Source organism: Leptosomus discolor, chromosome 17, assembly GCF_034619465.1.
Source record: "Leptosomus discolor isolate bLepDis1 chromosome 17, bLepDis1.hap2, whole genome shotgun sequence".
Taxonomy (NCBI): domain Eukaryota; kingdom Metazoa; phylum Chordata; class Aves; order Leptosomiformes; family Leptosomidae; genus Leptosomus; species Leptosomus discolor.
Genome location: NC_141407.1, coordinates 17,023,148 through 17,043,914, shown reverse-complemented (window position 1 = coordinate 17,043,914; position 20,767 = coordinate 17,023,148). Strand labels below are relative to the sequence as shown.

At 51.4% G+C, this 20,767-nt stretch overlaps 2 protein-coding genes across 4 annotated transcripts; one reads left to right on the top strand and one right to left on the bottom strand.

The window, feature by feature from the left end:
- Window positions 1–1,224: 1,224 nt before the first annotated feature.
- ARFRP1 (ARF related protein 1) lies at window positions 1,225–13,920 on the bottom strand. The gene is made up of 8 exons (XM_086474599.1): window positions 13,892–13,920; window positions 12,396–12,495; window positions 11,935–12,022; window positions 11,384–11,466; window positions 10,844–10,925; window positions 10,166–10,236; window positions 3,634–3,734; window positions 1,225–2,116 (listed from the first exon to the last, which is right to left on the bottom strand). Exons 2-8 carry the CDS (start codon window positions 12,486–12,488, stop codon window positions 2,029–2,031), a joined length of 606 nt encoding a protein of 201 aa, XP_086330725.1. The 5' UTR covers window positions 12,489–12,495; window positions 13,892–13,920; the 3' UTR covers window positions 1,225–2,028.
- Window positions 13,921–14,398: 478 nt separating this feature from the next.
- On the top strand, window positions 14,399–20,403 carry ZGPAT (zinc finger CCCH-type and G-patch domain containing). 3 transcript variants are annotated; one of them, XM_086474578.1, is made up of 6 exons: window positions 14,399–15,252; window positions 16,013–16,146; window positions 17,029–17,160; window positions 18,231–18,362; window positions 19,136–19,553; window positions 20,010–20,403. In XM_086474578.1, the coding sequence occupies exons 1-6, from the start codon at window positions 14,609–14,611 to the stop codon at window positions 20,146–20,148; spliced, it is 1,599 nt and encodes a 532-aa protein (XP_086330704.1). In that variant the 5' UTR covers window positions 14,399–14,608; the 3' UTR covers window positions 20,149–20,403. The 3 variants fall into 3 exon arrangements, with proteins under 3 accessions (XP_086330704.1, XP_086330703.1, XP_009944942.2); XM_086474577.1 differs by having other exon boundaries at window positions 17,029–17,187; window positions 18,246–18,362; XM_009946640.2 differs by having other exon boundaries at window positions 17,029–17,187.
- Window positions 20,404–20,767: the final 364 nt, after the last annotated feature.

Genomic DNA, 20,767 nt, shown 5'->3' with positions numbered 1-20,767 from the left:
CTTTGTGTCTAGAAACTTGTGAGAACAGCCATGGCCTCGAGCTCCAAACTGTTTTTTTCCTTCCTGGCCTCCCAGAGAATAGGGAGAGGAGAGATCCGAGACAAGTATGTGGAAAGCTTGGAAAACCCCTGGTGTCCCACAAAACAGACATTTCAAGTTACTTGACTGAAGTATTTTGTCTCTCAGCAAGGCACTTTCATCCACCAGTCACTGTTTTACATCTTCAGTTTGTTGGCACCAGCCCTGCCAACCAAAACAAGAGCCAGGACCACAAAGATACCTTGAAAAATACGTAGGCTTTCAGACGGCCAAGTGGAGAGATTCCCATTATAATCACTGGCCACTGGGTCACCAATACTTCTGCACACTTGAAACTCTCAGCCCTACACCACATGCAGCACCCAGAGAAAGTGCCACTGCCTACAGCAGGCGAGCGATCTTCCAGGGATCCTCTGCGCTCACAGAGTGCACCAGAACCCCGAGATGGGTCACTAGGTCTTAAGGAGCCTCGTGACATCTCCGAGTTTAATTTTTTAAATAAATAATTAAAACTACTGCAGTTTAATTCCTCTGGGATATGGTGGTGGCATTGGCACCGCTCAAATCCAAACTACCCCCTGTTCCAACAGCAGCGAGGAACCGAAAGGGATTTGATAGCTGACCTGACAGTTTGCCCGGCCTTCTCTGATCCTAGTTACTGACAAGCAAGGTTCTGCTTTCCAGTGTGCAATTGCTTCCACCGACTTCATGGGCTTAATGACACAGACCAGCTGCCCTCACGCTTTGTCCCAAATGCAAGGGAATGAATTATGTTCTCCCATTAAAATATCTGCAGTGACTTGCATGCCATCATTTAGCAGAAAGCTCTTCGACAGATGCCAAATAGCACATCTTTAAAACAAATACTTGTCACACTTGTTCAAACAGAGCTTGAATAATGTCCCCTTAGTTATGTGAGGGAACAGCACAGAATGGTCACGAGTGCCAGGAGTGACTAAAACACGCAGAAAGCAACCCCCACCGCCAAACCGTTGTGAAACACGTGTAAAATGGGATCTTTGGAGACGTGTTAGTGACACCTCAGCAGAACTGCGAGCTGGGCAGGCTACAGAAGAAGCGAGCCCCACTTGACCGCGAGAGCTGCCTCCTGCTCTTCCTCGCATTTCAAAGAACTAGAGGGCAAGTACCGCGACTTCCGAACATCAGCTGTGTCAGCGAGAGAAGTTCAAAGAAGTAGGAAGCTTTATTGCATACCGATTTCTCGCTTTTGGCCTGGAAAGATCACAGAGAGGACCTCAATTCATTCCGGTAGCAGAAGATACCAACTATTGTGACGATTAGAGAACGCACAGCAGAGCGACTGGCAGTCCAAGCAAGGCAGTGCTGCTGGAGTTCGTGCCCTACCAACAACACCCGCTTTCAACAGTGCACCGCCGCGCCGCCGCTGGCTTCCCTACCTGCCTGTATCACAGGTCAAAGTCACGAATCAACACGCCGACTGGAAAGGGAGTTATAACCAACGCTGCCTCTCCCCACTACACAAACAGCAGCATAACAGGGCCAGAAACACCACCGGTAGCAGCCAGGGGGCTGGAGCAGCAAAGTGTCTTCTCAGTTAGGAGGGACAGCCATGCCCCGGGCTCTCCCTCCCCTTTCATATTCACGTGCACAGTTCCTTCAGGAGTTCCTTCATGTCACTGGCCTCCAGCTTGTTAGACTAACAAACCAAGAATCACAAAGTAATACAGTAGAAAATTAAGTCCTTTGCATCTGCCACAAATTGTCGATTGCCACTTGGTCTATGCTCTCAGGCCAACGGCTTAATACTTAACGTAAGAGATTCCCACCCCCCACCCTGTTGGAATCCGTTGATCAAGTGTTTTTTTTTTTAGACACGGAAAGATCATGTTTGTCTCCAAACTTAGGAAAGAATCAGGTGTAATAGGAATCCAGTGGACCACCTTCTTTAAAGGGAACACAAAGCTGTGTGGAAAGAGACTGTCCGTTCCTTGGCCGACTTGGAATCTCTTACGTGATGTCCTTCTTTCTTGGGGGCCGGTGAATATTCCTCACCACGCACTTCACCATCCATTCAATTCCCTCGTTCACTCCTTTGCTAAAGAAATAAGGTAAGCAGACAAGATTACAAAAAGACCAAAAACCCAAGCAACCAAGAACAAACCCATGGCTCACGTAGTCTCGAACCGAGCCCTTACAAGAGCAAGGCGAGGGCTCTGCCCTGCAGTTACTTATCGGCATCTCTACGTTGGTTTCTCACACATGCAAACAACAGGGATCTGATTTATTTTAACTCGGTAAGTAAACTCCAGCCTTTATTTCCCTAGTGTCTGTACAAACCTACATCCAAGTTAGTCACCAACTCTGTGGAAACCTTGGGATGAACGCGCCTCAAAGCACTTGACAGCGGGTTTGAGGCTTGTTCACCCCGAGGTTTCCACAGACAGTGGGTTTGGGCTTATTTTGCCACCAGGCTCTGGCTAGTCATATCAGATCTCCCAAGGCTGGCTCCAGCTTTGTGTCAGCAGCTGTGCCGGGGCTGCCGAGCGAGTCACCAGCGCACCGGTCTGCACGGCTTCCCAGCCACAACTTCCACAATTTTTTTTTTTATTTTTTTTTTTTTTTTTTTAGGGCAAACTCAAACTGAAATTTGGAAAGGAAATTCCACACAGATCAAAACTGGAAGTATTCGTACAAAACCCACAGCAACTGAAAAGGCTGCATTTCATAAGATTATTATCTAATACTTCTCTTCCAGTCACTGCTTAACCATTGTGCTTGTGGTCATTCAGCTGCTCAACGGCATTTGATTTTGATTTGCAGTAGCTTCTATAATAGTACAGCTTTCCCGCTAGATTTAAAAAAAAGAAGAAACCTCAAAGCTCTGGATTCAGCGCAGACAGGAGCATTTCTAGCCATCTGGAACAGTACTTTCGACTTATGCCAAATAGCACTCTTAATTCAAAGAACTGAAAGCGTAACCAAAGCATTGCAAGACCCCACGTGCAATAGCGATGAGAAGATACCAAGAATCTAGTGGTTGGGCCAAAGTCATGGCGTGCAGCTGTGTAGGCCTGAAGAAGAATCACAGTCTCCCAGATTTTGGTCTGTCCTAGTCATTGCATCTTAAAACCACAGGTGTCCCCAGTGTGAGAACACTCTTGGAGACTGTTCTATCATAAAAAAGCTCATCTGCATGCCTCAAAATATGAAAGCAAGAGCGCAACTACTCCGCCAACAATGGATCACCACTCATTTCTCTGGCACTGTCATCAACAGCTGTATTTTCAACCGACTTCTTACAGAAGAGCCAGGAGCAGCGAGCCGCTGACTGCAAGGATTATGGGTGTGGAGTAGGGATGATGGAGGACAAGGATCAACAGCTCCACGTGCCTCCAAGTCCTCTTGCTCTCAGCCACTGGCACATTTTCACCGTATTTCCTAGGTGGGATTTACAGGCCTGGAGGCAAGGCCAAGGTTCACAAACAAGTATCTGTGGCTGCTGGGAAGGTGTCCCTCCGTTTCAGGAGGTTATTAAATCCTAGATCCTATCGGCTGCACGTGACACCCTGCCGCTGCTCAGTCAACCCACACGCCATCCGTCCTCGTACTCACCCCGTGAGAGCCGAGCAGGCCTGTGTCAGGCAGTCTCTCTTCCCGATCTTGTTAATGCAGTCGCTAAACGCTGTCTTGATGTCAGGTATTGACAGACAAGCCTGCGAGGGAAACCACAGGAGAGCGACATGAAACTGTGACCTTCTTCCAAAACGAACCCTGCCACATCCACAGCTCTGCTTCAGTCGGGATGGCACAATCAGGGTAAGCATTAGGGTAAACCCCCTCACCCGCTAACACCAAATTCACCTCTTTACATTCCAAAAAACCCCAAACATATTCTTTTTTTCACCAAAGAGAAGGCTACTTTCAGGCAGTACACACACACACTGCCGCACCTCCCTGATCCTCAAGATGTACGCTTCCAAGTGAAGAGTAACGAAAACGAGCACAACCCGCGCACCCTCGGGATGCGCCTTCCGACCCGCCCCAACCCTCACACACGAGTCCCGTCTCCAGCACGCGACCCGAGCGCATCCCTTCACAAAGCCTTTCGAAGCAGCGTACCCGCCAGAGCCCCACAAATCAGTTCCTGTAGCTGACTCTCTGACAAAGGTCTGGGTCACCTTTTCCTACACGCACGCTCTAAGAGAAGGGCTTGGATTTTTCCTACGTTCTCGGCACGCTCCTTGCCACCAAAGGCAACGCCGCCCCGGGCTCGTTTGCTGGCGTTTGGTGTGCAGGAGTGACCGCTGACAGCGCTGGACGCAGCCCATCTCCTGACACCCGGTGTCCCTTGGTTCTTGCTCACCGTCGGGTCTCGCACAGCCGTAAAGCTGCTTAGGAGATGGCTGGGAAGTGGTTTTAAAACACGCCAATGCATAAACCTCCCGATAAACCAGTGGATTACTTTCCTGACAGAAACCACAGCGTTATCCCCAAAATTTTATACTTAGGAGTGACAAACAGAACAAAAGCAAACCTGCCCTACTGAAGTCTACGCTTGCATCTTCCTCCCTGCACACGGGAAGCAGGTACAAGAAAAGCCGTCCGCCTTCAAATCCTTTCCTGACCCCGGGCTCACGCTTTCCTCAGAAGCCTCGGACGAGCCGTTTAAGCCCTGTGGCTGGCCACGGGCCCAGCTTTCTTCTACTCTCTGCAAAGACACTTTGGACCTTCAGCGAGGCTCAAACACACGTTTTGGGCAAGTGTTTACTCAAACGCCGAACAGGACCCGTGCGAGTCCTGAGGATTAGTCCAAGTGGATGTACACGCTGAAAGAACAGACTACCTGGGATTCAGGCTTCTACAAGTCTGGGCCTTAGCAGAAAGATGGAAATGAATGATACCAGCTATCCATTTTGCAAAATACTGTTTCTGGAGAATTTAAACACAGGAAACTACCGTGGAGATGACCATATGACAAAAAAAACAGGTTTCAGGGGTTATAAATAAGAAGAGTTCTTAAGAAATGGCTTGAGAGGAGATTAATGACACCCAATTCACCCAGTCCCCTTGAATCCAGACTTGTGATTTTCCACTGTGAAGGGCCTAGAATCCAGTAGTTGTGCAACCTTTGATGACTGTACTTTCTTATGACCCAAGTTGTATTTCAAACGTGCAGTTTCAATCAATGAGCTGGAAACTATATCCAGAAATGTTACTAACTTCATTGGACCAAAGCCCTAACAACTTACTTCAGGACTTCTGCCAGGTGAAAAAATTGCAATTCATAAAGATAACTATTAATCCTGTGGATGACAGCTCAAGTAACTTTTTAAAAACCGAATACCAACTTTAGAGGGGGTCAGACCGGACTTGGGAGTTGGAATTCATACGAGCAGGTCTGGAAGATGGGCAAGGCATGACTACCACCAGACCATCCTCTACCAGTCTGTAAAAGAGGCTACTGCACTTTCGGTACGACATTTGCTGTCAGATAAGAAAGGCAGGTCCGACTGCCTCTTGATTTAAGCCAAAGCTCTAGAAGAGTCAATTACTCAACAAGTGGGAAGGAAGCAGAGCTGCATGTCAGTCATTTTTCCATGTTGTTGCTCCCTTTTCTCATGTCACTTCATGTCAGTAATTTTTCATGAGCTGTTTTTCCTGCTGCTGCTTTTTTTCAGTCAACACGACTTGGCAGCAGGAAGGTTAAACCCCAAGGCAGCCGGAACTGAGCAAATGGTTCCTGAAATACACTTCAAGCTTATCCCAGTTTAATATCATCGTATAACAATTTCTCCTTGTCTGGATGATGGTATCTTTTAAAATCTGAGAGAAAGTGCTCAAGGTAGGAAACAACAGCGCAGAGCATAGTCACGTGGTCCTTTATTTCTACTCGCACAGGCCCGTGCAAAGCAGTCGGGCAACGGACTTCCCCAAACCCGCCAGCAGACCAGCACCCCTGCACGTACCCAGCGGCACCGAGAAGCCACCTCCCTCACCTTGTCCATCTTTGAGAAGTCCACTTTTCCCAGCGCAGCTCACAACTGTTGTAGCCGGTTTTTCCCCCAGCTTAACCCCTTCTAATCCTTTCCCCTTCTCGGCCTCTGCTATAATCATGGCCTGCCCTAACCCCCCCCAAAGCTGTCCAGCCATTGCTCTCCATAGGGACCTGCGTCGGAAAGTTTTGCTTCCCAGGAGCTTTTGCACTCCTTACACTGTTGGCAGTCGGATGTCTCTGCACCACAGCACTACACCTGCCTTGAGGAACGTCTTTTTCCCCGTGGGACGAAGCACAGTAACACAGCAGAGCGGAGAACACCCCTGAGCCATCGATTCAGAGAAGCCTTGGTTTAGTGCTCAAGGGGAAGCCATGAACTGGAATCTCGTCCGCCAGCAGAGGATGAGGCAGATCACCCACCACTGCAACGAGCGGCATTTGAGCATCTCGTGCTCAGCAGAAAATGTCAGCTGCGGCTTCCAAGTTCCCCTCTTCTCCACCTCCCTCTCTACATGACAAAGTGTTTGTTTACAGATGCATTTTGTTTCTCAACTGAAACCACACAAACCAAGGGCAAACTAGGAAAGCTGGATTTGCGATCACATAAACAGAGCACCATCACAATAATAAAACCACCAGCTGACCTTTCTGGAGTGATGTTATCTCCCATACATTTCGGAGGAAACTCACACAACAGCACGAGTCATGTTTCTAACTCGACTTCCCCAAAAGAACGCACTGCAAGCCATCCTTTCTCGAAGGCTCTTCAAGGCACAGTCTGGCCAGGACTGGCCTGCCCACACCACCATTCCTTTTATGAGGGGTTCAGACCAGCAGGACCAGGTTAAGGCTCGGGCACAGCACACCTACAAATACAGCAAGCAGCCAGGCTCCATTTCTGGAGTCACCTGTGGTAATGCACAAGTGGCTGTTTTAGGCAAAAACCTGTGGTGTTGTACAGTTCTCCGTCCGTTTGCCACCGCAGGAAAGACAACGCGGCTGCGTGGTCTCACATCAGGATAAAGCCTGAAGTTCAGGCTCTTCAGCCATCTCGGGAGAAACCAGTCGACAGAACGGACCTAAACTGGAAATGACAGGAAGGCGGGCAGCCTAAAAAAGCCTAACGACCCTGACCTATGCTCTGTGCTATCCTTTTTTTTTTTTTTTGACAAGCTTGTTTTAAATCAAAACTTGGGCTTGTTTAAATGAAAACAAACTTATTTAAACTGAAACTAATTTTACAGGGAAGCTGTGATATTTCTTAAGTTGGAAACTAGAATGGCCGTCATGCAGGAGGCCTAGGGTTTTTTTTAACAACTGTGTGGAAAACAGATAACCCTGTGAGTCTTCAAACACACAACCACTCACCATGACTCCTCTCATTTTCCAAAGACACGAGGAGGCTTTCCAACACCATGGAGATTTCAAATTAAATTTCCAAAAGTTATCTTACAATCAGGAAGGCAAATCTTCCTCCCAAAGACATCATACAACACCTGATTATTTTCACATGCTCCTTTTTCAGCTCAGTTTTTCCAGTGTTTTTAATAGTGTCCCAAAATGAGCCAATCTGTCCCTAAGTTTTAACAGTCCACTGCACAGCTCAGAAATATAGAGCTTTATAAACCTTGAAACAGCTGCATTTGCATCAAAACGGCAAATATAAATACTTATTTTGCAATTTTGCAGCTTTTTCTGCAGCAAACAATGGGTCAGCAAAACTGCCTGATGTTCTCAAAAGCGGCGTTCTGACCTGAAAGGAAGTCTACGTGAATTATTACAGATTAAACATTTAATTCCCCTACAAAGCAACAGTTCCTTTGAAAAAGAAAAAACCAACAAACTCCCTCCCACAACACACATTCTTCTAATTAATTACAAGATGATCCAGTTTTGAAGGCCCCGCTAAACACAGAGCATTCTCCTGCTACGAAACCCAACTAATCACACCCAGCCTCGTCACGGTATCAGACCTGGTGCTTTGCAGCCTGTGGCTCTACTGTGCCTCCCAATACGGCCAGACACCGCTCCTGCTCGGCAGTGCCGAGCGGGTGCAATCCACCCCAGGGCAGCGGTGCCTGGTAACAGCAGAATTCTTTTCTACAAGCAATTTAGCATCAGGACCAAAAATTTCTTACCGTTTATGCAATTCCAGGCATTTCGGGCATTGAGTCAGAACTTCTGTTAACTTATTGTGAGGAATGTAAACTTAAAAAAAAAAAATAAATAAGAGTAATCTATGACAGATGTACCACTTTGGATCTATTTCACCACAAGTCTTCTGCTGGCCTTTAAAGATGCAATCGTCACGAATTATCTCGCATCCACAAATACCAGCAAGGTGAAGATACCACTCGCCCTCCCTCATCGTGACCCACATTAACGGCAGAGGGATGCCGCTGAGAATTCCCCACTACAGTGGTATGTCTGGAGATCCAGAGCAGAAAAATCTCTACCAATGATCATCCTGTAGTGATCAATTTTCTTCCAGTTACGCTAGATCAGTGGAAGAGAAACAGGCTTTCTAGTTTTCTAAACCTTGCTGAAGTGAACCGGAACAATGACTGAAAGATAAGTTATACTACAGTCCCTTTAATATTTTGTTAATAGCATTGATGTCTCTGCTCTGGGTCCATACCCAAGATCATACACTAGAAGCAGACCTCAAAATACACAACTTATGTATTTCTTAACGCTAGGTACAGGTTTGCTAATCTCACACCACAGTTCCTGGGCTGCATAAAGGCTCTAAAGCTGTGGGCTGGTCTTGGAGCCTCCAGAAGGGGCGAGGAGTTAGCCATAGCTTTTCTCTTAAGAGCCTGTTCCAAATACCTCTTTCTAGCCATATAAAGAAGTCCACTTGTTCACTCATTTTTCTTCAGTCTGGCTAGTGTGCCAGAACAGCTGGGGCCTGCAGCAGGCCCGCAACAAAACACGCACACACAGCCAAAAGGAAGGCTGGAACAGCTTTCTAGGTCACTAGAACTATAATTCTCAACAGCTAAAGGCAAGAGTGCAGCCTGCTCCCTGCTGTAAAGCTGTGGTGTTGCACGGAAACACGAGAGTCAATATTCTGGTTTCCCCACATAGCAGAGATCACAAAGTCAGGATCATAAATCAGGAGTTTTGTGTCACTCTCACGCTGCCTTTCAAGGGGAACTACATTTCTTTTATTTCTACGACTAGATAATCATACAATCCTCCCAAAACCCTGTTGTGTTGTACACATGAAGTGTAACTAAATCCTCCTTTAAAGCCAGAGTGATTTCTACGAACTCCCGAGTATATCCCACAAGGACACTCAGTGAGACGGGCCTGAGGTCCAGGGGGAGAAGCTGCGAAGGATTTGCATACTTTGAAACAGCTACCGCTCACAGCCGCCAGGGCTGCTGCTCCAAACTCTACTGCAAGTCTCTGGTTCCATCTAGAGATTAACCACTCGAACTGCAGCACTGGAATCCCAGGCATAATGCTCGAAAGGAGGAGGAAAACACGGGAAGATGCCACGACCTCAGGCCCTCTCTTTCCTCTTTTCCACGCCAGGGAGACGAGGAGGGCCACGCTGCAGTGCCCACTCACTTGTCAAACACAAACCAAGAGTTTTGCGGTTCTGGATACCCTCGAGAGAATTCAAAGGATAAGATCAGGAAAAAGCATTCCCTGACATCCGCTGCTGTCCCTGCTGGACAGCTCTAGGACAAACAGAACGCTCTGCTGAACAGATCTTATCTGGCTACTGGGAAAGGACACGGTATTGCTTCACATCCATTTGTCGTGCTGTTCCCAGGTAATAGTAGAGCAGCATAAACAAACGGCACCGAGCACTTTTTTGCTGAGTAAACAGGAAAAAACAGTATCAAGATACCAAGTCACATCACAAGACAGAACCGCGTCAGCTACGTCGTCCGTCCTGTTTACACAACAAGTTCAAAACAGCCGAGGGGGACGTGCCTGCAGCGAGCTCGTTTGTGCCACTGGGAAAGGGCTGGAGGAGAAAGGAAAAAAATCTAAATTCAAAGCAATTATTTCCAGCAGCGGGAAAGCGCCGTAGGATCAGTCCAGGGACGTGAAACAAACGTAACGTGAAGACAGAGCTCACCTCCCAAGGCTTACTGGCTCGCTTAAGAAGTAAATGTGCAACCACCTTACCTCCACGTCCTGCTTGTTCGCTAACACCAGAATGGGAACCCCTTCCAGAGCTTCGCTGGTGATCATCTTCTCTATAAAGCACAGAAACACAAACAGGTTCAGCCAGTCCCGGAAAATCAAGTTGTGTGGACTATCTGGGCACGGACTATCTGGGCACGGACTATCTGGGCACGGACTATCTGGGCACGGACTATCTGGGCACGGACTATCTGGGCACGGACTATCTGGGCACGGACTATCTGGGCACGGACTATCTGGGCACGGACTATCTGGGCACAGGGATGAAGCAAGAGGCTCCTTCTTGCATTATGGTTTCACTTGATACGAGCTTTCAGGTCTGTTTCACAGAATTTATTTCCAGATCAAACTCCAAATTTTATTCCGATCAACAAGCACGTTACTGAGATTTAATGAGGTGGTAAATAAAGAAGAAGGAATGAAAGTTTCAAAGTCATTAGCACAAGCACAGAAAGAGACTCGAGGTCATTGCAGGCAGCAAAAGCGAGTCCTGTGTTACAGAGAAGACAGACTTCAACGAAAACGTGCAGAAGCACTACGGACGTGTGGTCACCAGGCGCACAGCTTACCTGTGAGGACACGGCAACGGGCACGACAGTGAGGGGAGAACTGGGCCACAACCTCACGAAATCACAGTGTGGGTAAACACGATGAACTCACCGAAAGCTCTTTTAGATTCCGAGAGCCGCTCCTCATCCGTGGAGTCAATGACGTAGATCACCCCGTGAGATTCGGCGTAATACTGAAAGGAAAACACAGCTATTAGTGTACCTGTCCACTTGTTACTCTCCTTGATTTTTTTTAAATCGGGTAAAATTTTGATCCACGTGGAAGAGATCAACCAGCTGGAGCCAGCTGCTGCGGTGGGACACGGCTGGAGAGACGGGCCCGGCCCGTCTGCAGGCCTGGCGAATACCACAGCGAGAAAGCGCAGCCGGCCGCCCAAAAAGCTCCTCTCTGCTGGCACAACCCTCGGGCACGGGCTGGTGAAGCAACTGCTGTCTGGGAACAGCAACGCAAATCTTAAGCATCACCTTTGCTCATCTGGCGCAGAGAGAGTTGGATCTCTGGAAAAGGGTTGATGCTAAATACTGGGGTTACCTGTAAGCCTGTAGGGTTACTAAATGAGCCCACTGCTTCCATTCTAAGAGACAAAAACACTTCTAAAAGAAAAAAAAAACAAGAAAAAACATCTCCAACCTTGTCCCAAAGAGACTGCAGCTCCTCCTGTCCGCCGAGATCCCAGAACATCAGCCGAGTTTTGCCAACATCGATAGTACCAACTAGAGGGGAAGAAGACAAGACAAACCAAGGACAACCAGAGGTGTTCTCTCGAGCACCATCCCCTGCCCCCCCGCGAGAAACGTGGGGCAGAACAGCCTCCCAGCGGAGCAAATCCCATACAGGGGCTACTTTCAACCACAGACCACCACTTTGGCAGAGAGTGACCGTGACATCAGGCAGAGCAGTACCAGTGCAGGTAACACCAGAATCAGGCCAATGACTGGTGAAATTTAGCTTAACCCCTCAGCGCAGCACTGAAAGGGGATACTTGGTTTTTTAAAGCTTCAGGGCTTTTTTTCCCCTCGTAAGCCCCTTTTATTCCCTTACAAAAAGACATGGGGAGTTGGGAGACACAATCTCTACTTCCAGGAACTGTTTTGCACTTGTGAATTCTTAAATATTCCAAACAAGAACCAGCTGCTGTCGAACCGTGCAGGAAAGCTGAAAAAAATCCCAGATTTACTTACTATTTAATCCCACAGTGGTTGTGATTTTGGACAAACTCATCCCTTTGTAGTTCTTGTTAAATCGAGTTTTAGTCTGTTCGAGGAAGGTCTGGAAAGAAACAAGAAGTAGTATTTACTCTCCAGTATTTTCCTGGCTGGGGTAATCCCAACCCAAACCTGCCTTTTCATTTCTGCAGAGTCCTGATCCGACAGATATTGCCCTACCTAACCTTGGAACAAACCCCTCTTCTTGTTCCCTGTTTTAGCAAGGAAAGAAGGGATCACAGGTGATTACTGGATTACCAAAGCCTCAGCTACATCTCTGAAAGCTTATGCTAAATTTAAGCAAGAGGGAAAAGTCGATTCTTTGCTGTGACATCACCAAAACAACTCGTGACACAGCTGAAGGAAGACTGACCCGCCTGGTGGGATGTTTAGAATTGCGTGTGCCCTCCACGCAATCAGTGATAAACAGCACTTACGGTTTTACCAGCATTGTCCAAACCAAGGATCAAGATGCAGTACTCATCCCTCTGGAACATGTATTTATAGAGGCCGGACAGCAGCGTATACATCCTGCTCCTGCAACAAGTACCAGGAAATCATTAACAAACGGGTCATTTCCAAAGGTCTCTCGTGCCACAGCGCAAGTTTTTCCCAACAGCAGATAAATAAATGACGTTATTCTTTTATCAGTAACTCTCACATTTGGGCAATCCCAGGACAAATCACAGATCCACGCAAACAGCTCAAGGTCTAATTTTCAAACGCGTACAAGTGAGGGATTACCTTCCAAAGAGCTTAACCTCTGTTTCTGCACATGGTGCCCAGCGTCCCCTGCAAACTCAACCCTCATTTGAGAGCCGCCCTGTCCGCTCTGGGGCTTAAAGGAGAGTCAAAGAGCTTGAATGTCTTTTGCAGTACATGTAAGACCCACAGAAAACTAAGTCAACTTCATAAGGGTACACAGAACGGGTATTTTGAGCAAGAATGTAGAGGCCAGCCCTCCCCTCCTTGTTCCCAACATACGTAACACTAGTCTGGGATCTTTTAACAGTTGAACAGAGTGCAATATATCTTCAAGGCACAAAAAAAAACCCTACTTATCTGAATTTAAGCCCTATCCAGCAACAATCTTCTGCTATGGTATCCACCATACAAGTATTTTGTCATCTTACAATGCCACAAAGACAAGGCAGGTAAGTTAACGAGCCAAAAGCACAAGACTTAAAGAGTCAGTCAAAGTGGCAGTGATGCCTGCAGAAGCCCGCGCTTTTGGGGTTGCTGGCTTGGCACAAACGAGGCAGAGGAGGTTTGCGAAGACGCAGGAAGTCTCGGTACCGAGTGCTACGGCCGACGCACGTAACCCCACAACAGCTCTGCTGCTTAAAGACAGACAAAGGGAACCTCAAGGCAAAAACTTCAAGAGGCAACTGGCTTTGAGCAAGCGGGCAGATAAACAGTCACTTTGAAGTCAAACAACACTACCTAAAGGAAAAAAAAAACCAGCGCTCCAGACCAGAAGCAAGGGATTTCTCAGGCTGGGCCGGTCAGCGTGAGGACAGGGCGCCTCAGGAGTGGGGAGCCTCCACCTCCAGCTCTGCAAGAGGCGCAGGCTCACGCCGTCCCCCGGGAAGGCATCGAGGCCGCAGGCTGGGGACAAACCCCCCCGGCCCGCCCCCCTTTCGGGCCGGCCAGCAATCCTAGGCGTGCCCAACTACCGGCCCGCTCCCCCTAAACCTGTGAAATCGGCCCCCGCTCCTTCCCCTGCATCAGCCTGACAGGGGAAAGGGGCCAAACCGACCCTCCCCGCCATTTCCCCCCCCTCGCAGCCCGGGGCCAGGTCCCGGGCCGGGCCGGCGGCGCCTCGCAGGCCCGCCCCAAGCCCAGCCGTGCCCTGCGGGCCCCTCGCCGCGGCCCTTGCCGTCCCCCAAGCGCGGAAGGCGGCGGAAAGCGCCCGAAGCCCGCGACCCCTCACCAGGTACCGGAGACACCTCCCGCCACACAGCTCCTCAACGCTCCCCATCGGCACCGGCCGCCGGTGCCACCCCCCGCGCGGCGCTCTGGGAAATGTAGTTCTGGCGCCTGGGCGGGGGCTGGGTGAAGCGGGGTCGGTGGACTACAACTCCCAGAATGCTCAGCGCAACAGCCCTCTGGGAGGACCCCCCTTTCCGCTCGGTGCGCAAGCGCAGTAGAGAGGGGGCGGTCCCGCTGCTGAGTGGCGTAACGCGTTGGCGAGAGAAGCCGGAAGTGGGGGGTGCGGTGGAGCCGGAAGTTGGCGGGGTGTCATGGCGGCGGCGCCGTAGGGGCAGGGGGAGCCGAGGGGTGAGCGGGGCGGCCGAGGCAGGGTCAGGGCGGGCGGGGGGCCGCCGCCAGCCCCGTGGCGGAGGGGCCGCGCCGCGCTCCGCCCAAGGCCGCGGGAGGAGCGGTGCCGCGCGTGGGCCCCGAGCGGGCGCCGTGTGGCGGGGGAGGGCAGGGCCCGGCCTCTCCTCGGAGCCCCTCGTCGCCTTTCGCCGCCTGTTTGCTGCAGGAGCGTCGGCCTGGTTGCTTGTGAGGGAAGAAGCGGGACGGCGGGGTAGATGGTGGCTTCTGCGGGCAAGGGCTTGTTAGCCGGGACGTTGCTCGTCTTAAGTAAACGCTTTGAATATGTTCTGAGGTTCCGGCAAGGAGACAGTTAAACACCTTTGTTTTGCTGATGATGGATGAAGAGAGTCTGGAAGCAGCCATTCAGACCTATAACGCCCAGCTGCAGCAAGTGGAGCTGGCGTTAGGGGCGGGCCTGGACCCGTCGCAGCAGTCGGACTTGATTCAGTTGCAGGAGGATTTAAAGCAGCTGATAGAACTGACTGAATCCAGCCTGGTGTCTGTCAGAAAGAGCAAACTTCTGGCTACTTTAGATACAAATGCTTCCTCCTCGTCCCCCTCCCCGGTGGAGCGGGACACCAACCCGGACGGTTCTGCCCAAGATGAGGAGTACGCTGCTTTTAAGGAAGCCATTGCTGAGCTTGGAACCGACGAGAAGCCTTCAGCTGGTCACGATGAGACATCGTCGAAGAGAGATGAAGAAACTGGTGACAAAAATGAATCCAAGTACAGTGAAGAGGAGGAGGAGTCTGACAGAGAGGAGGAGGAAGAGGAATTGAGTGGGATGAAGGTTAAAGCCCCCTACTACAGTTCTTGGGGGACCCTGGAGTACCATAACGCCATGATTGTGGGGACAGAGGACTTGGAAGACGGCAGTGCAGGAGTCAGAGTGCTGTATCTCTACCCAACCCACAAGTCTCTGAAGCCGTGCCCGTTCTTCTTGGATGATAAATGCAGATTTAAAGAGAACTGTCGGTAAAATAAAAACAAAAAGGGGTGGGAGGGGGCTTAGGTCCTTCGTGTAGCCAGCGGCCTTGTCCTTCAGAGGGACGAGCCTCCTCTGAAAGTACCATGTTTGGCTTTTTTACCCAATGAAACTTTGCCTTTTTGTTTATGTTCTTAAAGTGAGTTCTGGTAGGCAGTGGCAGCAGTTTGCCTCTTCAGCTAATGCAGAGCTGAAATGGAAAATCCCATGGAAAGGGTGCAGAGGTTTTACATAATCCATCGAGTGGCTAAATTAGTAACCGGATTGTTTTGAAATAACCCACCCAAGCTGGTCTGTCGATAGCGACAGTACGTCCCAGATGCACAGAGAGGTTGTAGAGCCTCTGTCTTTGGAGATCTTCAGGGCTGGGTAAGGCCTTGAGCAGCCTGGTCGGGCTTTGAAGTTGTGCTTTGAGCAGGAGGTTGGATTTGAGACCAGCCTGGTGCCTGGGTGATCCTGTTTAATCTCAAAGGACCCGTAAACTTTTATACTGGATGTGCCACTAGCCAGGAGAGCTTCGTTCTCTGGGGCTTGATGTGTGCTTTGATACGTGACATAAATAATAGGTTTAAGATGAAAAATGAGTCAGTTGTGTAACTGCAAGAACGCACCATCAAAGTCCCGTCGTTACCGGTGAAGGTTCATCCCCGCTGACGACCTGTTGGCGTTTCCTTTACGGAGAGGGGCAGGTTTGGTGCAAAGCCTGCTCGGCTGAGGCGGAGCTAACTCCTCTCCCACCTTCCCTGGCAGGTTTTCCCACGGGCAGGTGGTCTCTGTGGAAGAACTTCAGCCGTTCCAGGAGCCCGACCTGAGCGCGCTGGGAGTGGGCTCGGCCTGCCTGGCGAAACACAGCGACGGGATATGGTACACCGCCAAAATCACCGGTGGGTTTGGGCTTTGCCGGGCTTCTGTGTGGAAGATGAAGGGTGATGCTTGAGTGAATCGAAAACTTGACTGTTGTGGCTAACGGCAGAAAAACACGAGTTGTTTTTAGCTGCAGCCCTAAACTGAAAACCTTGCTGTGCCTGGGGAAAGGTTCTGGGTTTTGTCAGGCTTGGCAAGGGAATAGGCTGGGAAACAGGAGAGCGTTGGACAAAAGGGAGACCTGAAGGGCAGGAATGTGGGAAGGGAACGGTGGCATTACCTGCGCCGAAAGGGCAGAGGCAGGGGTTGCAGGTTAGAATGGGAATCATCCGCTCTTGGTGAAGCAGCAAAAGCCAAGGGGAGCTGGTCCTGCCCATCAGCTGCTGGGACAGGAGTCCCCGGGAGGAGGAGGGTTTAGTCTCTCTTTCCATCTTTGTCTGGTACTGGGGCAGGGGGGCAGTGTAAGAGTCGGTCCGAAAACAGCATTGTCTCACCCCTGTCATCAGGAATATGGACTCTGAAAGTGGGGCGAACGCCTTGATGTGAGTCTGCAGCGGCCTGCCTGAGCAGCAGTTGCTGATCCTGGACCGTGACGGGGAGCAAGTCTCGCTTCCCTTTAATCCCATTTCTCAGCAGCCCCGTCTTTCTTCATTTTTAGAAATAAACCTTTAAGTGTCAGCGCAGGCGCTGTGGAAATGGCTTTTCGTTGCGGTGGGTGCTCCTGCCTCCCAGGCAGAGACCCAAAGCACAAATTAAACCCAGGATTTTTAAAAGCGCGTGTTCCCTGGGCCTTGCACCTCTCCCCTGTCGTTCCCCTGGAGCTGACTCTGTTTTAGGAAGCCCTCTGCCAGTTGCGCACTGGAGACCTACTGGAGCTCTTGTCCTTGCTTGTCCCTCTGTAGACATCGACAGCGGTTACTACACGGTGAAGTTTGATTCCCTGCTGCTCAAGGAGGCCGTGGTGGAAGGAGACAGCGTCATCCCCCCGCTGCGGAGCGAAGATGGCGCCGAATCTGCCGAGTCGGATGAAGACAGCGTGGATGACTCTGGGTACGCGAAAGGTGAGAGAGGGGGGACGGCGTGAGGAGAAGCGACGTGTGATCCGGGTCTGCCTTTCCCTGGGACCTGCTGGATTGCTCTGCTGGGGCTTTCGTCAGAAGTGTCTCCCCTCTGGTGAAAGAGCAGCTGGTCTCCTCGTACGTTGCTGAAAGATAGAGAGCAGCCGTTAGCTCTTGCGTTACAATTGCAAACTGAAATCTGTGTTTTCTGCAAATTACGGGGCTGATGAAGGTTGGAGGTTTCCGCAGGAACTTCCAACGTGTGAAGGAAGAGGGTGTGATATTTCATTAGAGCCGAGTTCCAAGCTCTGAGTCTGTTCCTCCTGTGGCTGGCTGAGCCGAGCTAGTAAGTGAATCGGGAGACTTGCCCATCTCTGGGAGCTCCGCGACGCAGGAGCACGAGGCCCCAGTCCTTGGGTTTGATCCTTCCAGCGCCTCGGTGAGGTCGCAGGAGCAGCCGTGCCCTGTTCCGCTATTGAGAGCTGACCCAGACAGAGCCCGAGTGACTTTGTTGAGGTTATGCAGCCAGCACTGTCCCTCTGCCAGTGCCACAGGGACAAAGTCGTGTCCTAGAGCTCTTCACCTTTAGCCTAATAGGGATTGTTGGATCATAATAACACAAAATTAGCGTGGTGGCCTAGAGGAGCCTCATACCAGAGACATGAGCTGGAGGCACAGAGTAAGTGCTGCGTGCCATCGCGTCAGATTTTACCCTGATGGTCTGTATGTCCGGCTGTATCACCGCAGGAGGAAGGAAAGGAAGCATAAAAACTTCTGGATGACCCTGCCTGGAACTGTGAGATGGTATGTGCAGTAAATCGAGTGAGATCTCTCGCTTAAGTGACCGGCTCTGCAGTGCTCGTAGAAGGTGACAGCTCAGTGGGAGCCCAGTAAGGCTGGAGGAGCGGCCGAATGGCTCTAGGGTGGGAGAAGTCTGTCGTGCTGCCTCGTGAGGGGTTTTCCTGCTGCGTGGGTGCCCCGGGCGAAGGTTTTTGCAGAGCAGCTTTGTTTCTGCGTCTCACTGCTTCTTCTCTTCTGTGCCACAGTGATAGACTCGGGAGTTCCAGAGAACGGGGCGTGGACGCCTGCGTGCAGCTCCTCTTTTGGGGGCTGGGAAGCCCACACTCGTGGTATCGGCTCCAAACTGCTCGTTCAGATGGGATACGAGTTTGGAAAAGGTAAGGGGAGGAGGCGGTCGTGGTGCTGGGAGAGCCTAACGGCCTCGGTGGGTCCTGGAGCTGGTTAAGAACAAGGATTTGGATGAAGCTCAAACTCTTTGGTACTGAAGGGCCCGATAGATAAGGCTGAAGCTGTGTGATGAGTCGCAGCTCTGTTAGAAGGCGAGGAGGGAGAACGTATGGAATGGAAGTGCAGGCATGTGTGTGCTCCGAGCCCTCTATGGTGGTAGCACCACGGCCAAGTTCATGATTAAAGCCGTGAGAACTGTTGTGCGAGATGTTCAAAGGCTTTAGGGAGAAGGGAACTGATCTAGGAAGCTTCTGATGTCTGTGTGGAAGCATCTCCTGGCTCTAGACGCAGACTTCAAAGCCTGCTGAACCACCTTCTCCCTACACAAATTGTGCGGAGCCTTGGGGGCTTTGGGAGGGCAGTCTGGTACTTGGGTATCTCTCTGGTTCTCCTGGAGAAACCAAACCAGTTTCAAGAGGAACCTGGCTTAAGCTGAGAACGTGAGGCTCAGCCCAGTTTCTCAGACACCGCCCTGACGGATGCCCTCGGGCTTTTTGTCGCCCGTCTTCCGCCGCAGAAGGCTCCTGTCGCAGCGTCCCCTGGGCTGCTCCCCTCGACCTGGGTGGCAGGGACGGCTTCTCGTACCTCAGGAGCCTGTTGGCTCGTGCCGAGCTTGGCGACTGTCACCGTGAGCTTGTGGCGGGAGGTGGCCCGAGAGGGGCTGTCCTCGCTTGCGGTGATCCCTTGGGGTCTCTCTCCTCAGGGTTAGGGAAGAATTCTGAGGGCCGAGTGGAGCCGGTGCAGGCTGTGGTCCTTCCCCGAGGGAAGTCCCTCGACCAGTGTGCTGAGGTGCTTCAGAGGAAGCAGCAGGGGAAGCTGGAGCCAGGCAAAGCGAGGAAATGCCGAGCGAAGGGAAACCGCTCTGGACAGTCCCCGGCGGGCGGCCGGCAGCCTCCCCGCAACGTGTTTGACTTCCTGAATGAGAAACTGCGAGGGAAGAGCGCTGGGGAGAAGGCTGGAGGGGTGGCGCTGCCCGAGAGGAACAGCAAAGAGATCTACCACGCCAGCAAGAGCACCAAGAAGGCCCTGAGCGTCCGCCTCTTCCAGACGATGGAGAAGATCGAGCAAACGCAGAAGGACATCAGGGGCATCCAGCAGGCCCTGGCGCGCAACGTGGGGCGGTAGGAAAACGTTTTCTTTGGGACGGCGGGATGAACGGAGAGTTCTTGGCGCTTCTGGGAAGGGGTGGGCTTGAAGTGAGGTATGGGAGGAACAAGTGGAAGGTGTCTGGATGAGACCTCGGGGGAGGTGGGGGAGAAGAGGGGCTTTGGCGTGTGCTTCAGCCCAGCTTGGACGCCGGCAGATGTGTCTGGGGGGCCTTTGGCTGGGATTCGGGCTGTGACGAAGAGGGGAGCTCTCTGAGGAAAGGTGCCAGGGTCCTTCTCCGCAGCCCTGCTGTGGAGCATCACGGGAGGACGTTTTCTAGCCCAGGTTGTGCCGAGCATCAGGCTCTTGCTGGCTTTCAGCAGGTCCCTTGCACTAATCCCCCAGGAAAAGGCAAACCCTCCTGGGATGACGACCAGCCTTTGATCTTCTCGTGCAGGGTGACACTACTGTGATGCTCTTTTGCTTTTCAGGCACAGCGTGGCTGCAGCTCAGCTGGAGGAGAAGCTGGCGAACGCCCACAAACAGCTGGGGCAGCTGCAGGCCCAGGAAGCCAGCCTGCAGCGGGAGCAGAAGAAGGCAGACACGCACAAGAAGATGACCGAGTTCTAGTCTCCGGGGAAGGCGTTGGACTGCAGCGACTGGCCTTCCGGCCAGCCCCCGTGCTCGTGGCCTCAGAGCCAGCCTGCTCCTCCGGCCCTCAGGCTGCCCAGCCTGAAAACTGGGCTGAAAAGCAGCAGTTTCTAAAACTTGATGCTTCTGAGCTCTGCTGGGAGCGGGGAGGAGTACGCCCCCATCCAGCCCTCAGCAAGCCTGAGCCTTGTGTAAGGACTAGCTGCAAGAAATACGATTCTCTGCTGTCTTGCACTCCTCTTTCCTCTCGTGTCGCTGCGGTGGCACCTCCGTCCAGAGCCTGTAGCCCCTCGGGGGCTAGCGCCGCTGGCTGCGACCCAGCCGAGGGGGCGCTTCGAAAGCCCCACATCCCGCCGTCAGCTGCGGCTTGTGCTGGCAGCCAGCTGCCGAGCAGGAGCGGAGGCAGGGTCCTGAGCGCATCCCGGCGAGGCAGGAGAGGCTCGTGCTGGGTTAAACCGACAAATTGCTTCCCCTGCTCTCTGCCTTCTGGGTTTTGCTGTGGGATTCATCTGAGAACTCCGTTTTTTTTTGGGGGGGAGCGGTTCCTCGTAGCCCTAGTGTAATGAATAGACCGAAAACTGGCAGCTTGGAGGTGGGT

Bases quoted from the DNA above. Each gene is read 5' to 3' on its own strand.
- ARFRP1 (XM_086474599.1), bottom strand. From the start codon at position 12,488: ATGTATACGCTGCTGTCCGGCCTCTATAAATACATGTTCCAGAGGGAT. The intron at 11,467-11,934 runs GTAAGTAAATCT...CTTCCCCTCTAG, and splicing joins AACCACTGTGGGATTAAATA to TTGGTACTATCGATGTTGGC. The intron at 2,117-3,633 runs GTGAGTACGAGG...TTATTTCTTTAG, and splicing joins GCCTGCTCGGCTCTCACGGG to CAAAGGAGTGAACGAGGGAA.
- ZGPAT (XM_009946640.2), top strand. From the start codon at position 14,609: ATGATGGATGAAGAGAGTCTGGAAGCAGCCATTCAGACCTATAACGCC. The intron at 16,147-17,028 runs GTGGGTTTGGGC...GTCCCTCTGTAG, and splicing joins GTACACCGCCAAAATCACCG to ACATCGACAGCGGTTACTAC. The intron at 19,554-20,009 runs GTAGGAAAACGT...TTTGCTTTTCAG, and splicing joins CTGGCGCGCAACGTGGGGCG to GCACAGCGTGGCTGCAGCTC.